This window comes from Ornithorhynchus anatinus, chromosome 1, assembly GCF_004115215.2.
Source record: "Ornithorhynchus anatinus isolate Pmale09 chromosome 1, mOrnAna1.pri.v4, whole genome shotgun sequence".
Taxonomy (NCBI): domain Eukaryota; kingdom Metazoa; phylum Chordata; class Mammalia; order Monotremata; family Ornithorhynchidae; genus Ornithorhynchus; species Ornithorhynchus anatinus.
Window position 1 is genome coordinate 40,379,125 of NC_041728.1, and position 24,581 is coordinate 40,403,705.

A 24,581-nucleotide genomic window follows, 5' to 3' on the forward strand; every position below is an offset into this window, starting at 1 on the left:
GAAGTGCTGGAGTGGCAGTAGTCGGGAGAATAGGGTGGGGAGGTGGAAAATCAATCAGGGAAGGCCTCATGAAGGAGAAGTCACGCTAAAATAGTTTGGAAGATGGGGAGAGCAATGTTCTGCCAGAGGTGAGGGGGAGGAAATTCCAGGCAGGAGAGAGGGCTTGAGCAAGCAGACAGTGATGAAGGGCAAAGACTGCCAGCAGGTCCAGCATCATGATTTGGGCAGGAGAAGTCATTCAAACTCAGTGCCTGATCATTAGCCTCCTGTTCACAGGCAGTCCCCGCATTCCCAAAAGACAGCTAAGATCCCATTGGGTCTGGATGGGTTTCTGGCCGATTTAAAGGGCCACCCTCCGGAGCCGTCTTGGGTTAGGCCGCAGAATTCCAACCGAGATAGGAGTCGGTTATGTCAGTTATGAAAATGGGTCCCTTCCCCTTGAGCCCACTGTTGCAGTTGCCCTCCCACACACACTCCCAGGGGAGTCAATCAGTCAGCCAGTCTATCGCATTTACTGGGTGCAGAGCACTGTACTAAGCACTTGGGAGGGTACAATATACCAATATATCACACGCTTCCTGCCCACAAAGAGCTTACATCCTAGAAGGGGAGGCAGACATTAATATAAATAAATAAATAAATAAATAAATAAATAAATAAATAAATAAAATTATAGATATATACATAAGTGCTGTGGGGCTGGGAGGTGGGTGAATAAAGGGAGCAAGTCAGGGCAACACAGAAGGAAAGGAGGGCTTAGTCAGGGAAGGCTTCTTGAAGGAGATTTGTCTTCAATAAGGCTTTGAAGTGGGGGAGAGTAATTGTCTGTCAGATATGAGGAGAGAGGGTGAGAGCTCCTGTGGTGAGATGGATGAGACTGAGGTACAGTGAGAAGAAAAAAATTAGAGGAGCTAAGTGTGCGGACTGGCTTGTGATACAAGAGTAGCGAGGTGAGGCAGGAAGGGGCATCAATCCGTGAATCAGTGGTATTGATTGAACACTTACTGTGTGCAGAGCACTGTACTAAGCCCTTGGGAGAGTACAACAGAGTTGAGAGACATGATCTCTGTCCTCAAAAAGCTTATTATCTAGCAAGGAAGATAGTCACTAAAGTAAACTATAGATAGGCAGAAGAGGGAAAAGAGGGTATATATATATGAGTTAGTAATTAAGAAATAGGGTACAGAAAGCATGTGTAAAAGTGCTACAGGAGGTTAACAGTATTTAAAGGCTTAGGTGGCACAGCAGAGCTGAAATGGAAGTTAGGGAATGCAAACTAGAGAGATGAAGATTCAATCAGAAAAGGCCTGCTGGAAGAGATTTGATTTCAAAAAGGTTTTGACAACGGGGAGAGCTGTGGTCTATCAGATGTGAAGAGGGAAGGGTTATAGGAAAGAGGAAGGGTGTGACCAAGAGGTCAAGGGTGGGAGAAAAAACAACAAAGCTCAGTGAGAAGGTTAGCTTCAGAGGAGCAAAGCGTGGGAGCTGTAGTGTAGTGGGAGATGAAAGTGGATGAGTTGGAAGGAGAGAGCTGATTGAGTGTCTTCAAGTCTCTCCATTTCTGTAACCTCACTGTGGGCAGCAAATGTGCCTATCAACTCTGTTGTATTGAACTCTCCCAAGTACTGTGTGTGGAGCACTGTTCTAGCAGTAAGCACTGAATAAATAACATTGATTGATTGACTGGCTGATTGAAGAAAATGGTCAGGGGTTTCTGCTTAATGCAGAGAGGACTGGGTGAGAGAAGTGCGGTGATGTATGTGGAACAAGTCTTATTCCCTATAGAGGAAGGGAAGAGAGGGAAGACCTGTCAAAAATCCTGTCCTGGGGCAGAGAACAAATCAATCATCAAGGGAACAAGGAATCCAGAGCCAAGCGAAAAAGGGGGGAGACTGAGTTCGAGGGCTAGATAGACAAACTACCCCCAGCAGTATTTTAGGAGAAACCAAAGTTCGAAGGAAACAAACTGTCAGAGAGACCTGGCTGGGCCAGAATTAAGGAAGTTATTCTCCTTCCAGATGAGGGTGAAAAAGTGTCCCCTGAATCTGAATCGGAGGAATCACTCTTCTATGACAATGACACAAACCTCCTGGAAAAGGAAAAGGCTGAGGATTCTGAAACCGACCTAGAGATTGTAGGTGAGTTTTTGCTTTTCCTCCTGTTGTTATAGCCCCACAACCACACGTGGGCTCAGACTGCCCTCTTTGTGGAGCAGGTAGCTCCATTTCCTGCCACTGCCAGAGTTGGGCAGTTCCTGGGCAGGTGCTTGGGCAAAAATGGCTGCAGCTGAGTCCTGCGATCTATTTCACACCCATTACAAGTCTTCCCTGTGGCTAACTTCTCCAGATGCTGCTTGCGGGGTCCATCCCTGCCGGCGACTCAGACTCTCGATCAACATAAAGTTTGGCTTGCCCATTTATTGCAGCCTGCTTACTTCTTCTGTTCCAGGCATCCACACGTACGTTACACTCTTCAGATCAAGTCCTGGGAGGCACTGTGGTCTTATGGATAGAGCAAGGGCCTGGGTGTCAGAAGGACTTGGGTTCTAATCCTGATTCCATCACTTGTCTGCTGTGTGACCTTGGGCAAGTGACTGAACTTTTCTGTGCCTCAGTTACTTCATCTGTAAAATGGTGATTAAGGCTGAGCCCTGTGTGGGACAGGGACTGTGGCCAACCTGATTAGCTTGTATTTATCCCAGCTCTTAGTACAGTGTCTGGCACATAATACCGTTTAACAATTACCATAAAAAAATTCTACTCCTCTTCTTGCATCAGTAGCCTGCCTTCAATTCAATCAACAGCTAATGCTCAATGAGCCCAGTGATGGACAGTGGCTGAAAGAATGAATGAGTGAATGCATGAAAGAATGAATGAATGTCATCCATCCACTCATTCATTCATTCATTCATTCATTCAATAGTATTTACTGAGCACTTACTATGTGCAGAACACTATACAAAGCACTTGGAATGTACAATTCAGCAACAGATAGAGACAATCCCTGCCCATTGATGGGCTTACAGTCTAATCGGAGGAGACAGACAAAAACAATAGCAATAAATAGAATCAAGGGGATGTACATCTCACTAACAAAATAAATAGGGTAATAAAAATATATACAAATGAGCAGATGAGCACAGTGCTGAGGGGAGGGGGAGGGAGAGGGGGAGGAGCAGAGGGAAAGGGGGGAAAGGGGACTTAGCTGAGGGGAGGTGAAGGGAGGTGCAGAGAGGCAGCAGAGGGAGCAGAGGGAAAAGGGGAAGCTCAGTCTGGGAAGGCCTCTTGGAGGAGGTGAGCTCTTGTGACCACCTTAACGAAGTTGGTAACCTTAATCAATCAATTGTATTTATTGAGCATTTACTGTGTGCGGGGCACTGTACTAAGCTCTTGAGAGAATACCACATAAAAGAGTTGGTAGACCTGTTCCCTGATCACAATAACATTACAGTCAAGAGGAAAGACATCAGGTTGGACACAGTCCACATCCTAAACAGTACTCCCAGTTTTAATTGTCACTTTACAGAAGAGGTAACCGAGGCACAGAGAAGTGAAGTGACTTGCCCAAGGTCCTGCCTCAAATAAGTGGTGGAGCTGGAATGAGAAACCAGGTGCTCTGATTCCCAGGGCCTTGGCCAAGTCCCGTAAAAAGATGCTGACTCTCTCCCCTTCTAGCCTGTAAGTCCATTGTGGGAAGGAAATGTGTCTACCAACCCCGTTATATTGTACTCTCCCAAGCTTTAGTACAGTGTTCTTCAGTAAGTGCTTAATAAAAACCATTGATTGATTGACTGATCTTATTCTTGGACAGGCAGCATTTGAGCACCCCTCCCAGCCCCAAAGCACTAATGTGCGTATCTGTAATTTTATTTTATTTGCATTAATGTCTGTTTCCCCCTCTAGCCTGTAAGCTCTTTGTGGACAGGGAATGTGTCTGTTATATTGTACTTAGTACAGTAACAAGTACTTAGTACAGTGCTCTGCACACACAGTAAGCACTCAATAAAAATGATTGACTGATGACAGACTAACCACCTCCTGCTCAAACAGTTTCTCTTTCCTGCCGGTGCGGTGGAAGACGGGATAGGGTAGGATGGTCTGAAGGACACGGAGGAGAGCCAGCACCCGTTCCCAAGGAGGTGCAGCGTGGCTGACTGTCCAGTGTGGGGACGCTGACAGTGCGTGGCAATCGTCTTTACCCCGGCCAGGGAGGCAGGGAGCATCAATCAATCAGTCGTCCTTACTGAGTGCTTACGGTGTTCAGAGTACCGTACTAAGCGCTTGGAAGAATAATAGAGTTGCTGGACATGCTCACTGCCCACAACGAGTCTAGAGCATGTTGGGAACAAGGGTCCTGGATTTCAGGGGGAGGCTCAGCTGTGGCTGAGAAGATCCTAGAAGGTTCAGCTTGCTTTTACCCCCAACCTGCATGCCAAGGTTCTTTCCCAATCTCACACTGCCCTGCTGTATTTCAGGGTGATGAAACTGGAATGTGCTGTAGGAAAGGTGAGCTGGAAGGTCCTATATGGCTTGAATGCACCACATTACTGCTTGAACCATTTTTTCTTTTAAATGGCATTTGTTCAGCACTTACTATGTACCAGGCACTGTTCTAAGTGCTGAGGCAGATACAAGGTTGGACCCAGGCCATGTTCCACATGGGGCTCTCAGTCTTAATTTCCATTTAAAAGATGAGGTCACTGAGGCAAAGAGAAGTCAAATGACCTGCCCGAGGTCACTCGGCAGATAAGTGGCGGAGCTGGGCTTAGAACCCAGATCCTTCTGACTGTCAGGCCCATCTTCTATCCACTAGGCCACATGGCTTCCCTTCAGTACATTGCCTTCCCTTGGTAAAAGCCCCGCTGTTGGTCCAGGGCAAAGAGCAGAACTTTGAGAATCAGAAAAAATGGGTCTAATAATAATAATAATGATTGTATTTGTTAAGCACTTACCATGTGCCAGGGACTGTACTAAGCACTGGAGTGGATACAGGCAAATCAGGTTGGTCAAAGTCCCTGTCCCACCTGGGGCTCACAGTCCCAATCCCCATTCTACAGATGAGGTAACTGAGGCACAGAGAAGTGAAGCAACTTGCCCAAGGTCACACGGCAGACAAGTGGCAGAGCCAGGATTCGAAGCCATGACCTTCTGACTCCCAGGCCCATGCTCTATTCACTACTTCATGCTGCTTCTTGGGTCTAGTTCCATCTGTTCAAGAAGGGAATGCCTGGTGGGACTCTGCCATCCAAAATGAAGGTTTCTGACCAAAAAACCACCTACGGCATACTTCGCTGTGGATGTACTGCGCTGTGGATGTGCCCAGTCGAGATTCTGAAACATAGTTGTTAACATGGGCGGCAAAGAACGCAGCGGCTACCAAGGCAACCGCCTGCTGGGTCATGACATAGCCAGGGGAGCCAGTATGATGCGGTCTCTTGGGCCATAAGTGGGTTCTGCACATTAAAAAACAAATCCCTTTGCTTTGATTCTCTAAAATGCCACATCCCTGCCCACCTATTCACACTGCACTCTGGCCCGTGGGGAGGGGACTGACAGGGATGGGAGCGTGCGAGGGCACTGTGCAAACCAGAAGCACTGTAATCAATTCCTCTATGCAGGTTCTTGGTTCCCTGTTGAGCCAGGACAGGACATGGTCTCCAGGACTTTCTCCTTATTCCCATCTGGAAAAGTGACCAGGAACCAAGTATTGTTGTTAACCCTCCTAAAACTCCATCTCTTCCAAGAGTTCTTCCCTGACTAAGCCTTGGTTTCACCAGCCACCCTCTCCTCATTGTCGACTTTGTTTATACTCTTATTATTTCCCCAGTCTGTAATTGATTTTGATCTCTGTCTCCCCCTATACGCTCCTGGTGGGCAGGGACTGTTTCTACCGTCTCTAGTATACTGTACTTCAAGCACTTAATAATGCACTGCCCTTTTTTAGGTGGCATTTGTTAAGCACTTGCCAGGCACTCTATTAAGCTCAAGGGTAGAGTCAAGCTGAACAGATTGGACACAATCCTTGTCGCACCTGGGGCTCAACAGTCTCAATCCCCAATTTACAGATGAGGTAACTGAGGCACAGGGAAGTTAAGTGGCTTACCTAAGGTCACACAGCAGACAAGTGGCAGAATCAGGCTGAAAACTCAGATCCTCTGAATCTTTCCACTAGGCCATGCTGCTTCCCAAGTGCTTACTTGCTCATTGTAAGCACTCAGTAAATACCACTGATTGACTGATTGATTACCCGAATCCCACAGCAGCAGCAGCCATTGAAACATGAAGGTGGTAAGTTGAAATCACATGAAAGGAAAAACCTAGGGAAGCAGCATGGCCTAGTGGGTAGTGCACGGCTCTGAGGGTCAGAAGGATCTGGGTTCTAATCCCAGCTCTGCCATTTGTCTACTGCGTGACCTTTGGTAAATCACTTCACGTCTCTGTGCCTTAGTGACCTCTTCTGTAAAATGGGGGTCAAGACTTTTAGCCCCATGTAGATTTGGACTGTGCCCAACCTGATTACTTTGTATTTACCCCAGAGCTTAGAACAGTGCTAACACATAGTAAATGCTTAACAAATACCATTAAAAAAACCACCTAGGTCCTTCTGACTCCCAGGCCCATGGTCTACCCACTAGACTACGCTGCTTAAACAATTTTAGGAATGTACTATCACACTGTTCCTCCTACTAGGTGGGAAGCTTTTGAAGACAGCTTAACAGGCTGGATGGGCAACTGGCTACTGCTTACAATAATAATAATAATAAAGGTATTTGTTGGGCGCTTACTATGTGCCAAGCACTGTTCTAAGCACTAAGTACTGTTCTAAGTGATGAGCACTGTTCTATCTTCTCATCCTCTTTCCAAGTCTAAAAATAGAGGTCCTAATGACACTCAGTGTTTCAGATCCCAAGCAAGATCATTTTTCTGACTAACCTCCCAGACTCCGCTATTGAAAACTGGGTCTGTAGCCTAAGGAGAAATACGCCAGTGTTGCCAATTCAATGTCTCAGCTTTCTCAAAGCAGATTTTTTTCACTAAGTCCCTAAGGCGGCAGATGGTGCTATCGGTCAAGGTTGCTGAGTTTGTCTAGCTCTGACTGACCCTGTCGGCCCTTCAGTCTCCTGAGCCGCAAGGCCGCTGTACAACTTAGCCACCAAGAAAGGGCCAGACCCTAAAAGCATCTGGCCCCAACACTAACTGGATTGGAATTTGTTCTGAAGACATACCGGGACATGAAGCTGTTGCTTATTCAGGCTCTGGAGGCTCCAGCCCCTAAGTGCTGGGTTTAGAGGAAGGAATGTAGACAAGCAGTGACAACTGCTGCATCTGGTCAGGGATCTCCTGCGAGCCAGGCCAATGGCTTCCCAGACTGGCGTTACACAAGATGCTAATGTCCACTTTTGCGGTCTTGGAGAATAATCCAAGGCAGCACCAGAATGGTGATATTGCCTCCCAAGGAAACTGGAAACTAATGAGCCACTCTGTGTCCTCAGACAGAATATGGGCCTAAAAGAGTGGGCTGGTTTGTGGCTACATGAGCAGGGTGAGCTTGCCCCAGAGAGTCTTTGCCTCGTCCAGACAACGGTCTTGCTGTCTGCCTTGGAAATGCCTGTGGTCAGTTGGCTGGGAGCCCTGGTAGCATGCCAAATTAGACCCTACTGAGCCACAGTTAGGGAAAGATCCATAGCTCAGAAGGGAATGAAATGGCAAGATGAGAGGGTAGGGTGGGAAGCAAATGGGATGAGGACAGGTTTGGCCAGATGAGAGTTCATTTTGTGCGGAGCTGGGTTCTCCTGAGCAAAGTAGAGTTGCCTATTGGAAAGAGCACAGGAGTCAGAGGATCTGGGTTCTAATCTTGGCTCTTCCTCTTGCCTGCTGTATGATCTTGGGGCAGTCACTGCACTTCTCTGGGCCTCAATTTTCTCATCTATAAACTGGGAATTCTCTACCTGTTCTCCCTCTCCCTTAGACAGTGAACCCCATGTGAGCCAGGAACTGTGTCTAATCTGACTCACTGATCTCCTACTACAACACAGCCCATACCTTTCACTCCTCTAATACCAACCTACTCACAGTACCCCAATCTTGTCCGTCTCATAACCAACCCCTGACCCATATCCTCTCTCTGGCTTGGAACTTCCTCCCCTTTCATGTCTGCAAGACCACCACTCTCCCCACTTTCAAAGCCCTATTTAAAAATCACTTCTCCTCCAATAGGCCTTCCCTGACTAAACCCCTACCCTCTCTCTCTCTCTTCTGCTTTGCCAAAGCACTTGAAATGTACGTGTCCTTTTCACTCTGGCTTTTATCCTTTCTGTAATTTATTTTATTGTCTGCCTACTCCTCTAGACTGTAAGCTTCTGGCTGGTAGGGATTGTGTCTACCAAATTTATTGTATAATATGTACTCTCCCAAGTGCTTATTACAGTGCTCTGTGCAAAGGAAATCCTGAATGAATACCACTGATTAATTGATTGATTGATGTTATATCAATCACTTAGTACAGTGCTGGGCTCATACTAAGTGCTTAGAAAATACCACAATTATTATTATTATCATTAAGAACAAGGAAATAATGGTGGCCAGTTGAGAATCCGATGCCCTTGTTTGCCCTCCTGAAATTGCCCCCCTTGTGGTGTTTTCCCAAGACCCTCTCTGATGTCTTTCCCTGATAGCTGGAACCTCACAAACCTTAGTCCAACATCATATCCAAAGAGAAAATGCTTGGTCCACTCTGGGATTTCTGAGATCAATCACTTAATCAGTGGTGTTTATTGAGCATTTACTGCAAAGAGAGCACTGTACTAAATGCTTGGGACAGTACAATATTAGAGTTGGTGGACACATTCCCTGCCCACAGGGAGCTTACAGTCTAGAGGGGAGCTCTTCCAAAAGTGCTTCTCTCTCTTTTCCTCTCGAGTTGATCACTTTTGTTGGAATTGATGGGTCCCCCAGTGCCCCACCAGCTCTGACAAATTCTCCCTGCAGAGGGTGAAGCAGTAGAAAGCAGAGGTTGGGTCGGTGAAAGAAACCCTCTTCACATTCCCTGCCTTTCTCTTTCAGAATCCGAAAGACTTTTCACCACAGGCCAAGCCGAGCTGTACCTGGAGGCCTGCAAAGTGGTGGGAGTGATCCCTGTGTCCTACTTCCTTCGGAACATGGAAGAGGCCTATATGAACCTCAATCACCACGGGCTGGGACCCAAGGGTACCAAGGCCATTGCCATTGCTCTGGTGGTGAGCATGCTGGACCCAGAAGCCGAGGCGCAGTGGGAGCAGTGAGCGTCTTGGGGAGGAGGAGTGGGTTTTGGCTCTGCTCTCTTAGACTCTCCCTTTCCACCCTTCCAGAACCTGAAAGAACATCCCACTCACTGCCCACCCTACCTGCTCATCTTCCCATTTGATTCCCTTCTGAACTATGGATCTCTTCCAAAACTAATCTGGGGTAGGCAGCGGCAGAGCTAGGCAGGAGAAATGGGTCATCCTCCATTTTGAGCATCCTCCATCCTCTTTTTGGGACAGCTAGGAGTAAATGAGGAGGGCTCTGAATCAAATCAGGAATGTGAACCAACTGTCGCTTAGAACTCCAGTGTGGGGATCGGCTATGGAGAAGCAGTGAGGCCTAGTGGAAAGAGAACTGCCTTGGGAGTCCGAGGACTCTAATTCACCAACTCTAATTCAGTCTCCTCCACTTGTCTGCGGTGTGTGACCTTGGGCACTCTCTGATACCTTGGCATGCCCAGGAAGAGGAAGGCTGTCCAACCACATAATCTTTGGGCTAGAAACAGCTTTCGGGGTCACCTAGTTCAACCCTTTATCTTTAGGATGACCTTAGAGGATCTTCAAAAGAGACCCACCCCCAACACATCTCCCTCAGTCATTCATTTCAGGAAATTCTTCCAATTCTCTATCCTCAATCCCTCTGTATGTTCCAATGCTAGTTCCCTTTAACATGCTCCTAGCATGGTTCAGTTTCTTTGTGGTAGCCAAGCAGGAAAATATCATTGTCGTCATCTCTCTCTCTCCATTTCTCCATCTCTCTGTCCATTCCCCTGCGGCTGAAGTCCAACACAACTGTCACACACCTGGAACTGGAGGACAACTGGATCATGGCTGAGGGCACTATGAGCTTGGTGCAGATGCTGCGGGAGAACTGCTACATCCAGGAACTGGTACCCACTACTCTCTACTGAGTCCCTTCCAAGTGCTCTGAGTAGCGGAGCCCAGCAGATGGGTATTTCAGCCCAGCTCTCTGGCTTTCCTCCAGTGTGGAAGCAACAGATTATCAGGCCCTCTGAGAGCCAGTTCTTTCAGAGCCTGGCTCTCTCCATTGCAGAGTCTCTGTGCTCCAATCCTACAGGGCAGTGGAGGGCCTACTGAGTCAAGCCTGCCTAACCTCAAATCCCTGATCCTTGACGGCTACCTTGGTTTGAACATTTTCAAAAGCTACAAGGCAGTAGAGTCATCTGGGATAATCAAGTGCTGGCTCTGTGAAGATGGCCCCTTCCCATCTCCCTGGCACACATTACAGAAACCCAACCAACTGAGGGCAAGATCAATAAGCATCCCCCTAGAGCCCCAAACTTACAGGTTTCTTATAACAGAGCCACCATTTCTAGCTTCATTTCAATCCAACCAAATGGGAATGAGCAAATGGTGCATTTTGCCATGAGGTTTGGTAGTTTGCTAAAAAGCCATTTGTTCCAGCTGGTGCAAACCTGGGTCTTTGGCTGTGTAACTGTGTCCTCTAGGGGAACCTCAAAACCTGTTCTGGCAACTCTCAACTGGCCCCTCTCCCAACTTCCAGTTTGTCTGGGACCTGTCCTGCCAGGAAGCTCCCAACATGGCATGGGGTGGGACATGGATGTTGGGAGAAGTGTTCTCTGTCAGTCAATGGGGCTTGGGAAGAGGCTAATAGCTATTGGCTCCCCAATCTTCTCTTCCTGTCCTGCCTCCATCCCTCCACCTGTCAGCTCTTCCTACGAGTGTTGATTTGAACCAATGTGACCATTCATTTGGTTTTATACCGAATAGTCCAGTTTTCAGCTAGTATGAAGCACTGTGGCTTAAGACAAAGACCATGAGCCTGAGAGTCAGAGGACCTGGGTTCTAACCTCAGCCCTGCAACTTAACTGCTGTGTGACCTTGAGTAAGTCATTTAACTTCTCTGAGCCTCACTTTCCTCTTCTGTAAAATGGGGATTCACTACCTGTTCTCCCTCCCCACCTAGATGGAAAGCCCCATGTCCCCGACTGTCCCCAACCTGATTATTTTGTATCTGCCCCCTTAGCACATAGTAAGTGCTGAACAAATGTACAATTATTATTATTTTTATAGTCTCTCCCCAGAGTGCCTTTATGTCTGGAGTTTCTATTTTAAACTTCCAGTCATCTCCTGTCTCCCAATCTTGCTTTGTTTCACAGCTCAGAAGCAGAACCTGTGTCCAGAGGGCTCTGGGAGGGAATACAAAGGCCCCAGAATAAGTCTTGGGGGTGAGGGGTGCCCCTGGAGAAGCACATTAGATTTGGTTAAACTCGATGTGGACTTCCACAAAATATGTAATTATAATGCACTGGCTGCTCCACTTGTTTTGTCTGGTTTCCATCTATCGATCAATAGCGATTATGGAGCAGTTACTAAGTGCAGAGCAGACTGTAAGCTCACTGTGGGCAGGGAATGGATCTGTTATATTTTTATATTGTACTCTCCCAAGCACTTAGTGCAGTGCTCTGCACACAGTAAGCGTTCAGTAAATATGATGGAGTGTACTAAGCACATGGAGGAGTACACATAATACCTCAAAGAACTTACAATCTATAATGAGGCATAGCAAATTAAATTTACAGCTAGGAGTATGAACGTATGTATCTAAAGTGCTAGAGTTAGAGGTGATTTAGTGTTACAGAACTACTAAAGTGGCAGTTGTCTGTCTCTCCCTCTAGACACATGGGCCAGGAATGTGTCTGTTTATTGTTGTTCTGTACTCTCCCAATCGCTTAGTACAGTACTCTGCACAGAGTAATGCTCAATAAATATGATTGAATGAATGAATGAATGAATGATTGGATGTCAGGGGAGACACAGGTGGGGAGATGAAAAATTAAAAAAGGATCTGATAACCACAAGTGCTATCACTGAACATCAATTTGTCCCTGAGGGGTCAATTCGTCATCTGAAGATTATATGGTCAACAGGGGAATTATGTCCTCCCAAATTTCTTTCAAATCCTCCTAGTCCTCAGCGGACACATTCCCTGGTGGCAACCACTAGCTTCATTCTGCTGGAGTTCCTTATGTAGAGGCTTTTTACCTTTCAGAATATCTCCAACAATCACCTGGATACTGAAGGGGCAAAAATCATCACCGGGTTACTTCTGGAAAACCTCTCTTCTGTCTGGTCCCTCCAGCTCTCAGGTGAGAGGCTGCAGAAAGGAGGGAGGAGGAAGCAGCAGGGTCCCCAGAGATTAAGAGAAGGCAGTCCCTTAAACACCAGAGTCCCACTTAATCTTGTTCATTTTAAAGGCCATCAAGAATCTAAAAGAGCCATCCAAGGGGTTAGAGAGGGTTTAGCTGCTTTGGAGCGGTGAAATAACAATAATAATAATAATCGTGATGATAGTAATAATTGTGGGATATGTTAAGCATTTACTATGTGCCAAGCACTCCACTAAGTGCTGGGGTAGACATAAGGTAATCAGGAAACACGAGTGGCAAGGTTGGAGGGATGGAAGGACAAGTCAGAAAGGTTGCAAAACCTCCTGACCATAGCTTTAAGGCTCTTTCCTTCTTTCTCTTTCTCCCTCTTATCAGCTCTACACCCCAGCACTCACTCTTCTGTCTTCCCAAAATAATCTCACTAGGCCTCCTTCTCAACTTGCCTGCCTCCATCCCTTTGCCCACACCCTTCTTCCTGCCTAGAGCTCCCTCCCCTTTCAAACCTCCCAGACTACAGCTATCCCCATTTTCAAGATCTTCCTGAAAACCCACCTCCTTTAGGAGGCATGCCTTGATTCAACTCTACTTTCCAAGGGCACATTTTCCAATTAGGCCCTCATTTTCTCTTCTCCCACTCCTTCTGTATCACCCTTGCCCCCTTTATTCACCCCTCCCTCAGCCCCAAATCATATATGTGCATATCCATAATTTATTTATTTATAATAATAATAATGGGATTTGTTAAGCACTTTACTATGTTCCAAGCACTGTTTTAAGCACTGGGGTAGATACAAGGTAATCAGGTTGTCCCACGTGGGGCTTATGGTTTTAATCCCCATTTTACAGATGAGGGAACTGAGGCATAGAGAAGTTAAGTGGCTTGCCCAAGGTGACACAGCAGACAAGTGGCAGAGCCTGGTTTAGAACCCACGTCCTCTGACTCCCAAGCCTGTGCTCTTTCCACTAGCCCATTTATATTAATGTCTATCTCTCTGCCTAGATTGTAAACTCACTAAGGACAAGGAACATAACTGCTAATTTTGTTGTACTACACTCTCCCAAGTGCTTAGTTCAGTCCTCTACATAATAAGCACTCAGTAAATACCACTGATGGATTGATCAGTTGATTGATCTATTCAACAGCCATCCTTAGCATTTATACTTTTTCACCTACCCATAACAACTTTATGTATATTCTCAATTTAATATTGGTTTACATTTATTTATTATTCTATTTGTATTTTTGGTAGCAATGGACAGAATGGTGTTTCCTCCTCCCCCAACAATTTGAGAATGGCTTGTGTCAGTCAGTGAGGGCAGGGACCATTCGTTAACTCACTTGTATTCTCCCAAGTGCTTAGTACAGTGCTCTGCACAAAGAAGGTACTAAAACAGTCAATCAATTATATTTACTGTGGGCTTACTTTGAGAACAGGTGAAGCCTAGAGGAAAGAGCATGACCCTGGGACTCAGAGGACATGAGTTCTAATCCTGGTTCTGCCACAAGTCTGCATTGTGACCTTGGGCAAGCCACTTAACTTCTCTGTGCTTCAGTTACTTCATTGTATTATGGGGATTAAGACTTTGAGCCCCTTGTAGGTCAGGGTCTGTGTCCAACCTGGTTATCGTGTATCTACCCCAGTGTTTAGAACAGTGTTTAGTACATAGTAGGCACTTAACAAATACTACAATTATTATTATATATGTTGTGGGGCTGAGGGAGGGGTGAATAAAGGTTGAAAATCCAAGTGCAAGAACACAGAAAGGAGTAGGAGAAGAGGAAATGAGAGCCTAGTTGGGGAAGAGAAGCAACGTGGCCTAATGGAAAGAGCATGGTCCTGGGAGTTAGAGGACATGAATTCTAATCCTGGCTCCACCACTAGTCTGCTATTTGACCTTGGGTAAGTCACTTAGCACCTCTGTGCCTCAGTTACCTGATCTGTAAAATGGGAAGTAAGACTGTGAGCCCCATGTGGGACATGGACTGTGTCCAATCTGATTAGCTTGTACCTACCCCAGCACTTAATACAGTGCCTGGAACATAGTAAGTTCCAAATACTTTTTTTAAAAAAAAAGGTCTCTTAAAGGAGTTGTGCCTTCAGTAAGGCTTTGAAGGTAGGGAGAGTGATAGTTTGTCAGATATGAAGAGAGCGGGTTTTCAGGCCAAAGGTAGGACTTGGGCTGTGGACATTGAGGTAAATAAATAAAATCACTGATTGATTGATTTAAGGTGAAGTCCACCCCCGCCCGCTCTCCCAGGCACATTTACCCACAGTGTGCTCTGATTACACTCCCGTTTTGCCACAGGGAACAACTTCCGAGAGGAATCAGCCCAGTACTTCTCTGAGGCACTAATGGTAAGGAGCGGGCACTACTCTAATTGCTGCTGGGAGCCCAGGATAGGGATAGCCATGGGGAAGGTGGGTAGCCACTGGGCAGATATGGAAACTTTGGCATTTCCATCCCCTTCCTCCACTACCTCTTCCCACCATCCTGGCATTTAATTCTCTGGCCAGCCTCCCTGTGGAGAGTTAAAGAGAAAAGAGGAAGAAAATTCTTTTGATCTCAAAGTCCCTAAGAGTGAGGGCATTTAGTTTAAACAGCTGGAAGGATAGCAGCTGATTGGCAGGAGGATGGGAAACAGGACCCTCTGCTGATGTTTGTCTCACTAGGTTAATTACCGAACAAAGGAACTGGACCTCAGCCACAATGAGTTTTCTGAGAAGGGAGGAGAGTTCCTGGGACACATGTTGGGTAAACCCACGTGGTGGGTGGATTGGTGGGAGAGGTGGGGGAGGTGGGTGATGGTGGGAGGGAAGCCGTTTGATTTCTAAAAAGTAGTCCGGGATAGTGGGTTATCTCATGCCCCTCTCCCCCTAATGTCATCTCCTGCCAAGCTTGGAGAAAGGATTCTCTTGAGCTGTTGTCCAATCTCTTTGTCAGCTTACAATGAAGGGCTGACGGTGCTGAATCTGAGCTGGAACCACCTGCGGAAGAAGGGGGCTACGGCAGTGAGCACTGGTCTCCGGGTAAGGCTCCCCAAGGTGGTCCCCTCCCATCATCCCCACTGTCATCATCACCATTGTCGTCTTCCCCACAACCATTGCCGTCCCCACTTCCATCACCATCCCCCCTATTGTCATCGTCCCCACTGTTGTCTTCATCCCCGTCAGTCAGACCCAGCTACGTGCCCACTGAGGGTTGTGGAGATTTCCATCAAGCGACCGGCATGCTGTTTCTGTGATTACCCTCTACTCTCTGACACTGGTCCTGTTGGGGTAGTGGAGCAGGAAATAACTAATAGTGGAGTCCCAGGGAGTATTTGGCAAATTAGGTGGGCAGGAGGGACAGTGTTGGGAGCCTATGCCTCATACTGGTTGGAAAAATATTATGTTGTTTTGGGGTTTTTTTAATCAGTGGTATTTGTTACATGCTTGCTGTGTCTAGTAGGCAGTATACTAAGCGCTGGGGTAGATACAAGGTAGTTAGGGTTAACAAAGTCCATGTCCCACATGGGGCTCACAGTCTTAATCCCCATTTAACAAAGGAGGTAACTGAGGCATAGAAAAGTAAAGTGACTTGCCTGAAGTCACGCCACAGATAAGTGGCAGAGCCAGGATCAGAACCCACTCCTCTGACTCCCAGGCTAGTGCTCTATCTACTAGGCCACTCTGCTTCTGAAGCTTTCAGTTGAAGTTTCAGTCTGGGCCCTGCTACGAGCAAGCTGGAGCAGACAGACCCATCCTGGGCCCCTTCCTTCCCTCTGGAATCTTTGGCTTGAGGGGAGGCCAGAGAGCTGCCAGAGAATAGGCTGAAATTCCCTTTTGGTTAGATATCCTGCAGCCGTGATGCCTGTGCTGCTCTCATCTCTCTCTGGAGGTCAATGTGACGCTGAAGACTTTAGATCTCTCCTGGAATGGCTTGGGGAATGAGGGGGCCCTGGCCCTGGGGGAGGCGCTCAAAGTCAACACCACCCTGGTCTACCTGGACATCAGCAGCAACCACATCTACAACGATGGGGCTGGGAAGCTGAGCAAGGGCTTGGAAAGCAATGGGACCCTCAAAATCCTGAAGGTAAAGCTAACATCTAAGTAGAAGGGAATTCTGGGAGGAGAGAGGAAGGGAGGATGGGTATCCGGCGAGAAGTCCAGAGCTAAAAGGAATGAAAGCCCTCAGTCTGCTTGAGCAGAGTGGGAGAGGCTCCGGAAGGTCCAGAATGCTGGAATGAGCCCTCTGGGGACAGATCCCAAGAAGATACAGCCATGGTTAGGGGAACCACCGCCATCTTAAATAACCCTACCCTGCCTCAACCTCCGTCTTATTTTTCTCCTGCAGCTTTCCTTTAATCCCTTGACCGTAGAGGGGGCCATGGCCCTTATCACATCTCTCAAGAAGAACCCCAAGTCCAGGATGGAGGAGCTCAACATCTCAGTAGGTCATCCCCCTAAATCCATTTCCGAACCTTCTGGGGGTTCAGACTTCAGGACCTGGGATTGTTTTCACAGGGTTACGTTTCAAGGAAAGAAAGGTCCTATATGATTTGGAAAAGTCTGAGTGGGATGGCTAAGGAGATTTACCGGTCCTGCCCAAAGTACAGCTTGGTTTGGTGAACTCTTTCTCTTCAGTGTAGTAACAATGATAGCAAGGACTAAACCACCATGGCCAGGGGAAAAAGTCCAGAACTGTGAGTCAGGAAACCTATCATTATCATCATCAGCATCACCATCATCATCAGTGGTATTTATTGACTTCTTACTATGTGCAGAGCACTGTACTAAGCACTTAGAAGAGTATAGTACCACAGAGTTGGTAGAGGAAGGAGTCCTCTTACAGTCTGGTGGAGGAGACATACATTAATATTAATAAATTATTTATAACATAGGGGCAGGATGATCTGATCAGACATAGCTCCTGTCCCACTTAGGGTTCCCAGTCTAAGGGATAGGGAGAATAGGCATTTTCATCAGGAAACTGAGGCTGAAGGTGAGGCAAAAATCAACTGCCCAAAGTTCACATATCCCAGAAGCTTGGTGCTAATCCCAGCTTCACCACTTGCCTCCTGGGTGTCTTTGGGCATGTCACTTGACTTCTCTGTGCCTCATTTTCCTGATGAAAATGCCTATTCTCCCTCTTCCTTAGCTGGGAACCTTAAGTGGGACAGGAGCTTTGTCTGATCAGATCATCCTGCCCCTACCCCAGGGCCTCATACATAGTAAACTCTTAACAAATGACTGTGATATGTGATGATGATGATTAATAACACCCATGTCAATCCAGTGTTGTATCCAACACGCATACTTACAGGACGTGTCTTTTAGTCCATAAACACCAGTGACTATGAGAGTGCCACAGCTATCATCCTGATTCCTTCCCCCCCCCCGTCCCATGTAAAGCCTCAATTCTACAAAAGCCATCACAGCAGCATCAGTGCCCTGAGCCGCAGAGCCCCAGGCCACAGTCCAATGGTTACTACAAGTCCCAACCCTGGCACCCAGCCTCAGACCAACCCCATTCCCAAGGCAATGTCACCCCCTGCCAGGTCGTGGCAAAGCTCCATCCCGGCTGCAGCTGGCCCCAGGGTGCCCCAGAAAGGACTGGAGCCTAGAAAGCAGCTCTGGAAAAGTCAACATTGCCTCCTCCTCCCTGGTCCCCTACACCCACACCCAGACCCTGGATAGATTACCTAAACTCCCTGCCCCCAGAGAGAGAAAGAGAGAGAGAGAGAGAGAGAGAGAGAGCAATGGAATACAGTCAAGAGAGAATTCAGAGGCAGAAAAAAGAAATACTAAAAGCCTTTCCTAAACCAAGTGAAACACAGAGAAAACAACAACAAAAAAACCCCATTAAATTAGGGGAAACAGAGATCATCACACATACACACCAGGAGGCATACATGGACTCACAAAGACACACAGTCAGACCTGAAGAAAGAAATGGATACACTCACAAATAAAACACATATTTAGAGAAACACACAAAAATCCACACGGGAAAAGCCAAGACAGAAACCGACACACACTATAGGTTGCATCTATGTGTGCATTTCTATACACCAAGAATGGTACTGTTTTCATTTCTCCCTCCTTCTTTGTATTATGATTTTCTCAAAGTTTTGACTCTATTGTACTAGAGCCACCTCTTTCTAACTTTCGCATGCCTGGCTGATCAGCCTTCTGCTTCTACTTTCCAGCTGTCCATACTGTACCACGTCTTCCGAGGTCTTGCTTCACTGAGTCATCAAAGCATTTCTTCCATCCACTCTGTTTCTCTGTTTCAGACCACTGAAGAGCAGTTGTTTGGGTATCTGTTGTCATCCACACGTGTCCTATCCAGGAATGTTGGATATAAAGAGCACTGCTTCAAAGCCAATAGACTCACTGCATTCTAGGACTTGATCTTTTATGATTCTGTCTTCCCATGTGACAGACTGTATGATAAAAAGATGTCTTTGAGGGTCTTAATCTTGGAGTGAGATGTCTTATCTTAAAAATACCATTTAAAAAAATCTATTGAAGGTCTGTGACCCAGGACACAGTCCTGATGCATAGACTAGATTGAACAAAACTAGATCTGCCTTACTCCACTGATTATGGGTAAGTCAAATATCAGACCTCTGATTGTGATGGAGCTAGTCATATCATCATGGAGTAATTTCAGAATCTTGCTACATTTTCAGGACAATCACATTTTTTAGTAATTTGCCTGAATCCAGATTTCCTAAAGGGATCAAATCCTTTGCAAGTTTTACACATACTCGGTAGAGGTCTTGATAGTGGTCCCTGCCTGTCTTCTGTGCCTGGCATGCAGCACAGATCACGTCCATTAGAATCTGATGCCACATCAAGCCTCCTTTTTGAAGAGGGGAATAATGATGGCATATTTGAAATCCTGTGTCATTTTCTCAATAGTCTGTAGGCAGAGGGAGGTCATGTGCATGAAGACAGATGATCACAAACACCTCCAAAAGACCACTGGGTTACACAAGAAAACACGGGAACACATCTAGAAAACCCTCACACAGAGAACCACACTAATATGGAGAAACACACAGGGGCATACCTTACATCATTCTGGAAAGTTCTGTACATAGGAATATGTCTAGATCTACAGCAATTAATTTTCAGCCATGATGCTAATAACATCAAGATTCATTCCTATCCAGGTATGCAGGTAAATTACACAGAATTTTTGTTAGGAACAAGGATGTGTCTTACTATCAGTTGGCTATGCACTTAATTTGTATTTCCAGTGAAGGTGATGAGTTTTATGCACACTCTCTGGTTTGGTACTCCAATGCCCAACCCCCCCCAGAATGTGCTACATGTTAACAGAGTGGAGTCAAAATAACATGAACACATAAGCTCAGGTGTTATATATCCTAAATAAGGATAGAGAGAAGAGGTCCCAAAACCTAAACAAAGCTCAGAGACATCCTCCATCCCTAGAACAGGTACTTTCCTAGTATTGTAAATAGTATAAGATTAGGGCCCAGGTCAATGGCATGGTCTCCTGCCAGACCCACTGGTCAAGGTCTGAAAGTCAGCTTGTTCTTTGAGGCTCAAAGTTAAAGGAATCCTGGACCATCCCAATTTTAGTATTTGTTAAGTGCTTCTTATGTGCCAGGCACTGTTCTAAGCACTGGGGTAGATACAAGTTAATCAGGTTGGGTACAGTCTACATCTCACAGAGGGCTCACAGTCTTAATACCCATTTTGTAGATGAGGGCTCTGAGGTACTGAGAAGTTAAGTGACGATGCAGGTCACACAGCAGATAAGTGGCAGAGCTGGGGTTAGAACCTAGGTCCTTCTGGCTCCCAGGCCCATGCTCTCAAATGAAATGCAAAGCGGCCAAATGTACCTTAGGAAGGGAAAACATCTCCAACGTGTTGTGGGGACAGAGTGGACACTTCTTCTGGCGGCAGGGGGGCCCGTCTAACCAGGGTGCCAACTCTGAGCTCAGCCCCCTCCCTGCTTTGAGCTTAGCAGAGCCCCCCTCTCTCTTTCCCTTGCATAGAACGTGATGGTGAATGAAGGGTTCCTCAGACTGCTGGGTGGGGTTTGCCACATTCACCCCCAGCTGCATGTGGTCCATGGTGATGTTGGTGGCCAAATCAGCAAGAAGCCCAACCTACAGCCGGACCCCATGGTACTGATTAAGGTGAGAAACTTCCTTAACCCTAGGAATGACGATGATAGAGTCCCTCAAAGAGAAAGGTAGATGAACCTTTGTCCTGAGACTTCAGGACTGAGAAGCTGTGTGGAGGAAGGGATCTGAGCATCATTCACATTCTCTCATCCCTGCCTGCCACATCCTCACTGTGATACAGTGTGCAATAAAAACTACATGGAACAGCATGCAGTGCATTGATATAGAACACAACAAACACTCCTGGAAAGTGCAGGGGTCATTTATAGCCCAAACAAACACAGCTTGGTGCCAGAGTTGGGCTGCAGCCCCAAAGGGTAGCAGATGATGCCCATGTTAGCCAGTTATTTTTCAGAATTCCTGTGGCTCTGACCACCTCCTGGAATACCCTAAGGAGTTCTTGGTGGTCCCCTACTTGAGGTCTTAGTGGTCAGAGCAGTTGGTGTGATCTAGTGGAAAAATCCCAGGACTGAGAGTTCAATTTCAAGCTCTGTCATTGGTCTGCTATGTGACATGGTCCCCAGAATGATTGGCAGGTGATATGCAATCAGTTCACCAGTGCCTCCTCGTTGACTTCAGTGGAATTTGAGCTAAATTATTAAGTTTAGCATCCTCCTATACACTGGCCATCCAGTGGCTGATCGCATGTGTCTTTGCATCCTGCCTCCACTCATTCCTTCACCTTCTTCCTTCTCTTCTAGCCCTCTTCTGGCAGTTCAGAGGGTGATCTGGTGGGCAAATTCAGTAGTTGACCTAAGTATTTTCCTATCACTATCTCCATCTGTGACTTCCCTAATCCTCTAAAGCACTAGGTGAATTTGTGAATTCAATGAAGAATCTTCCAAAGAATCCTCTCAGAGTTAAAAGATGACTGAAATATTCCCTTGAAGCACTACTGAACCAAAGTCCATGCCCTAAGCTGGTCAGCTCTCTCTACCCTCAAATTTTTCCTATTCCTGTTTTCTGATCTGTTCCCTGATCCACCCAATATTCTCCATGTTCTTAAAAGAGAATTAAGGGGAACTCAACCTGAAAGACTAATGTGGCAAACTGTGGACTGGAATGATGACGGTGGTTTTATCAACTGCATGGCCTAGTGGAAATGTCTGTCTTCCCCTCTAGATTCTAAGTTCATTATAGGCAGGGACCATGTCTGCTAATTCCATTGTACTGTACTCTCCCAAATGCTTCGTACAGTGTTCTGCACAAAGTAAGCACTCAATAAATACCACTGATGGATTGATCAGTCAATTGAAAGAGCATGGAACAAGGAATCAATAGACCCAGGTTCTAAGGCCCAGGTGTCACTTGCCTGCTTTGTGACCTGGGCATATCACTCAACCTCTCTGTGCCTCAAATTCTTCATCTGTTTAAAGGGGATAAAATCCCCACTCTCATGCTAAGACTAGAAGTCCCATGTACGACAGGGATAGTAACCCATTTGTTTATCTTGTCTCTATCTAGTGTCTAATTCATAGTAAAGACTTAAGATATATTATTAGTATTTTATCCTTATTACTATTGCCTAGAGGCAAGTAGGCAGATTCAATGTGATTCAAACTCAAATCATATTGGCATGACTAGTCCTGGACTTGCACAGAGCACTGATCAGGTCCCCAGGATGTTGTGATCTTGGAAAAATTCCAAGTTCCAAGAGTTCCAATTGCTTTCCTCATGTGCATTCTTCTGTTTTTTTCAGAATTACCTGGACGAACACAAGCTGAAACTCTGGGATTTCTTCAAGGATATGGACAAGAAAGGAAACATGAAGATCCCCGTGACAGACTTCCAGAAAGCCTTGACACAGGTGTGGTTTGGAGTTTACTCTTGGTCCCTCAGTGTGTGGATTTTCTCTCTTTTCTAAGGCTCCCAGATGGGAGACCAGGGGGACTCTGCTGAGAGGAGAACTCATCCCAGAAGGCCTGGGAGGAGCTGTTACTCCAAATCAATCTCAGAGGCAGTGCCAAGGCAATACCACATATTGTATACCTGGCAGTAGAATCCACAGATTCCATCTGGAGCCATCTGTTAACCTTGTGGCTTCTCCTCCTTTTTCAGGGTGTTTTCAAAGGGTTATAGATAATCAAAAGAGGTTGTATCCCACCCCTATCCATCATTGGGCCACCTGGTCTTTTAGGATCATGGTCTTTTAAATCTGACAGAATAAAATGGTTCCAAAGAACTGACTAATATACCAAAGCAAGAGATTTCTTTCTGGTCCTAAACACCAGGATCAGCCTCCATGCTCGTCAGCCCACAGGTTTCAGTTTCCGTCTCAGCAGGGGAGGGTTTCCTGGAATAAGCTTCAAACCATTTTCTGCAGTACGAGGTTTTTGAGCCCATAGAGGCTACAGAAGGCCTAGTCATTGTATCACCCCGATCCTTCTGTCTCCATAGCAACACAAGATTCCTCTGGACCAAGTTCAAATTAGTGCGCTGATAAAGAAACTGGACTGGGATCACACAGGAATGGTGGACTACAGGTGAATGTCAAGTTCCAAGGGTCATCCTGACTTACTTATTACTGAAGAATCCTCTCTGCTGACCATCTCTCAATCAATCCATCGACTGTATCTATTGAGAGCTTACTCAATGCAGAACCCTGTCTTACTCCTATGTCTCCCCACATTCCTTTCCCTGTAATCCAATGTCCCTGCCTTTGGGAATTCATCTTCCCAATACAAACAATCTGGCAAGTGCAATCTGCCACACATAAATTCTTCTACCACCTCCCAGACACTGTTATTCCACTCCAGTTGACTCCAATCCTTATTCACTCCTCTAATGATAACCTTGGGTCACTGATCTCCTCCAGGATTGCTAATGTACATGCTCTTGTGTCATCTTTCCAGCTACAAAGATTTGAGTAGATGTGAAGAGTAAAGCATTGTAGCCAAAGCCAAAAATCTCAGGTCCCTGCTTGCCACCAAGGGACACAACATCTGTGTCTTCTTCCCCTCTAGACTGTAAACTAGACTGTTATGGGCAGAGAATGTGCCTGCTAATTCTATTGTATTCTCCCAAGTGCTTAGTACAGAGTTTTGCACATAGTAAGCACTCAGTAAATTGATCGTTTGACTGATGTCTCCATTCTCGCCTATAATAATTACATATTTGTGGAGTGCTTACTATGTGCCAGGTCAAAAGCAGCCATGTTCAGAGCTCCAACCCTACAGATCCAAGTGACTCTTAGGCCTGATCTGTCCTCTGCTTTTCTTTCAAACCAGTCACTTACAGGATCAGAAGCCACAATAGCAGCAAACTTAAGGAGGGGAGAGACCCTGGCAGAAAGTACAGACCCAGCTCAGCAGGATGCCAAAGGAAAGGCCGGAGCTGTCGGAAGATGAACTGTGGACTTATGCTAAGGACTAAGGAAAGTCAAAGACCCAGACCAGAAGGAAGTCAGGTGGTCTCGGGAGCTAAACATAAAGGTAGAGTTCCCCTACATATCCAGCCTGGTGGTTTGCATTTCCCTACCCACATTCAGAAAGTTGCAGGGGACAGAATGGGTTTGGAGGACGTGGCAAGTTAAAACCATACTGAGTCATTAGCTGCTTTGTAGATGGAGCCCTTTGGATGGGGTTGGAATGAAGTTTTCTATCTTAGACCCTGCTGCTGAGAAGGTTAATGTTCGAGGCCCAGCTGTGCTGTCAGGATAAATGAGGTGGAGGGAGGTTAGAGAGGAATCAATAGGGAAACCAGTGAGAGGAAGGGAGGGTTTTAGAGTTGAGGATAAATGAGTAAATGAGGCACAATCAATCAGTGGTATTTATTAAGTGCTTTCTATGTGCAGAGCACTGTACTAAGCATTTGGGACAGTACCATACAACAGAATTAGCACAAACATTCCCTAACCATAACTAGGCACAAGATGAATGAACCATGATTCAAAATATGACTGTGACTCTGGCTCACATTTTAAAATGGATCTTAGTGACCTAATAAAGCTGCCCAGAAATTAAAGGAATAATCAATCCTGTAAAAAGTAGGGACCTCTAAAAAT

At 46.2% G+C, this 24,581-nt stretch overlaps 1 protein-coding gene across 6 annotated transcripts in view; it reads left to right on the forward strand.

Moving 5' to 3' along the window:
• The window catches only part of LRRC74A (leucine rich repeat containing 74A), a 25,149-nt gene extending 1,124 nt beyond the window's left edge, over positions 1 to 24,025 (forward strand). For 2 of the 6 annotated variants that reach the window (XM_029066782.2, XM_039911664.1), the window contains exons 2-14: positions 2,019 to 2,138; positions 9,063 to 9,235; positions 10,063 to 10,170; positions 12,315 to 12,411; positions 14,740 to 14,789; positions 15,105 to 15,186; positions 15,376 to 15,461; positions 16,312 to 16,506; positions 16,768 to 16,863; positions 20,447 to 20,590; positions 22,278 to 22,385; positions 22,976 to 23,061; positions 23,806 to 24,025. In XM_029066782.2, coding sequence (XP_028922615.1) covers positions 2,019 to 2,138; positions 9,063 to 9,235; positions 10,063 to 10,170; positions 12,315 to 12,411; positions 14,740 to 14,789; positions 15,105 to 15,186; positions 15,376 to 15,461; positions 16,312 to 16,506; positions 16,768 to 16,863; positions 20,447 to 20,590; positions 22,278 to 22,385; positions 22,976 to 23,061; positions 23,806 to 23,833 — 1,373 coding nt within the window. In that variant the 3' untranslated portion in view covers positions 23,834 to 24,025. Of the gene's footprint in view, positions 1 to 2,018; positions 2,139 to 9,062; positions 9,236 to 10,062; positions 10,171 to 12,314; positions 12,412 to 14,739; positions 14,790 to 15,104; positions 15,187 to 15,375; positions 15,462 to 16,311; positions 16,507 to 16,767; positions 16,864 to 18,709; positions 18,896 to 20,446; positions 20,591 to 22,277; positions 22,386 to 22,975; positions 23,062 to 23,805 lie in introns of those variants that run through there. The other 4 variants (XM_029066803.2, XM_029066789.2, XM_029066811.2 and 1 more) reach the window with 4 other exon arrangements.
• Positions 24,026 to 24,581: the final 556 nt, after the last annotated feature.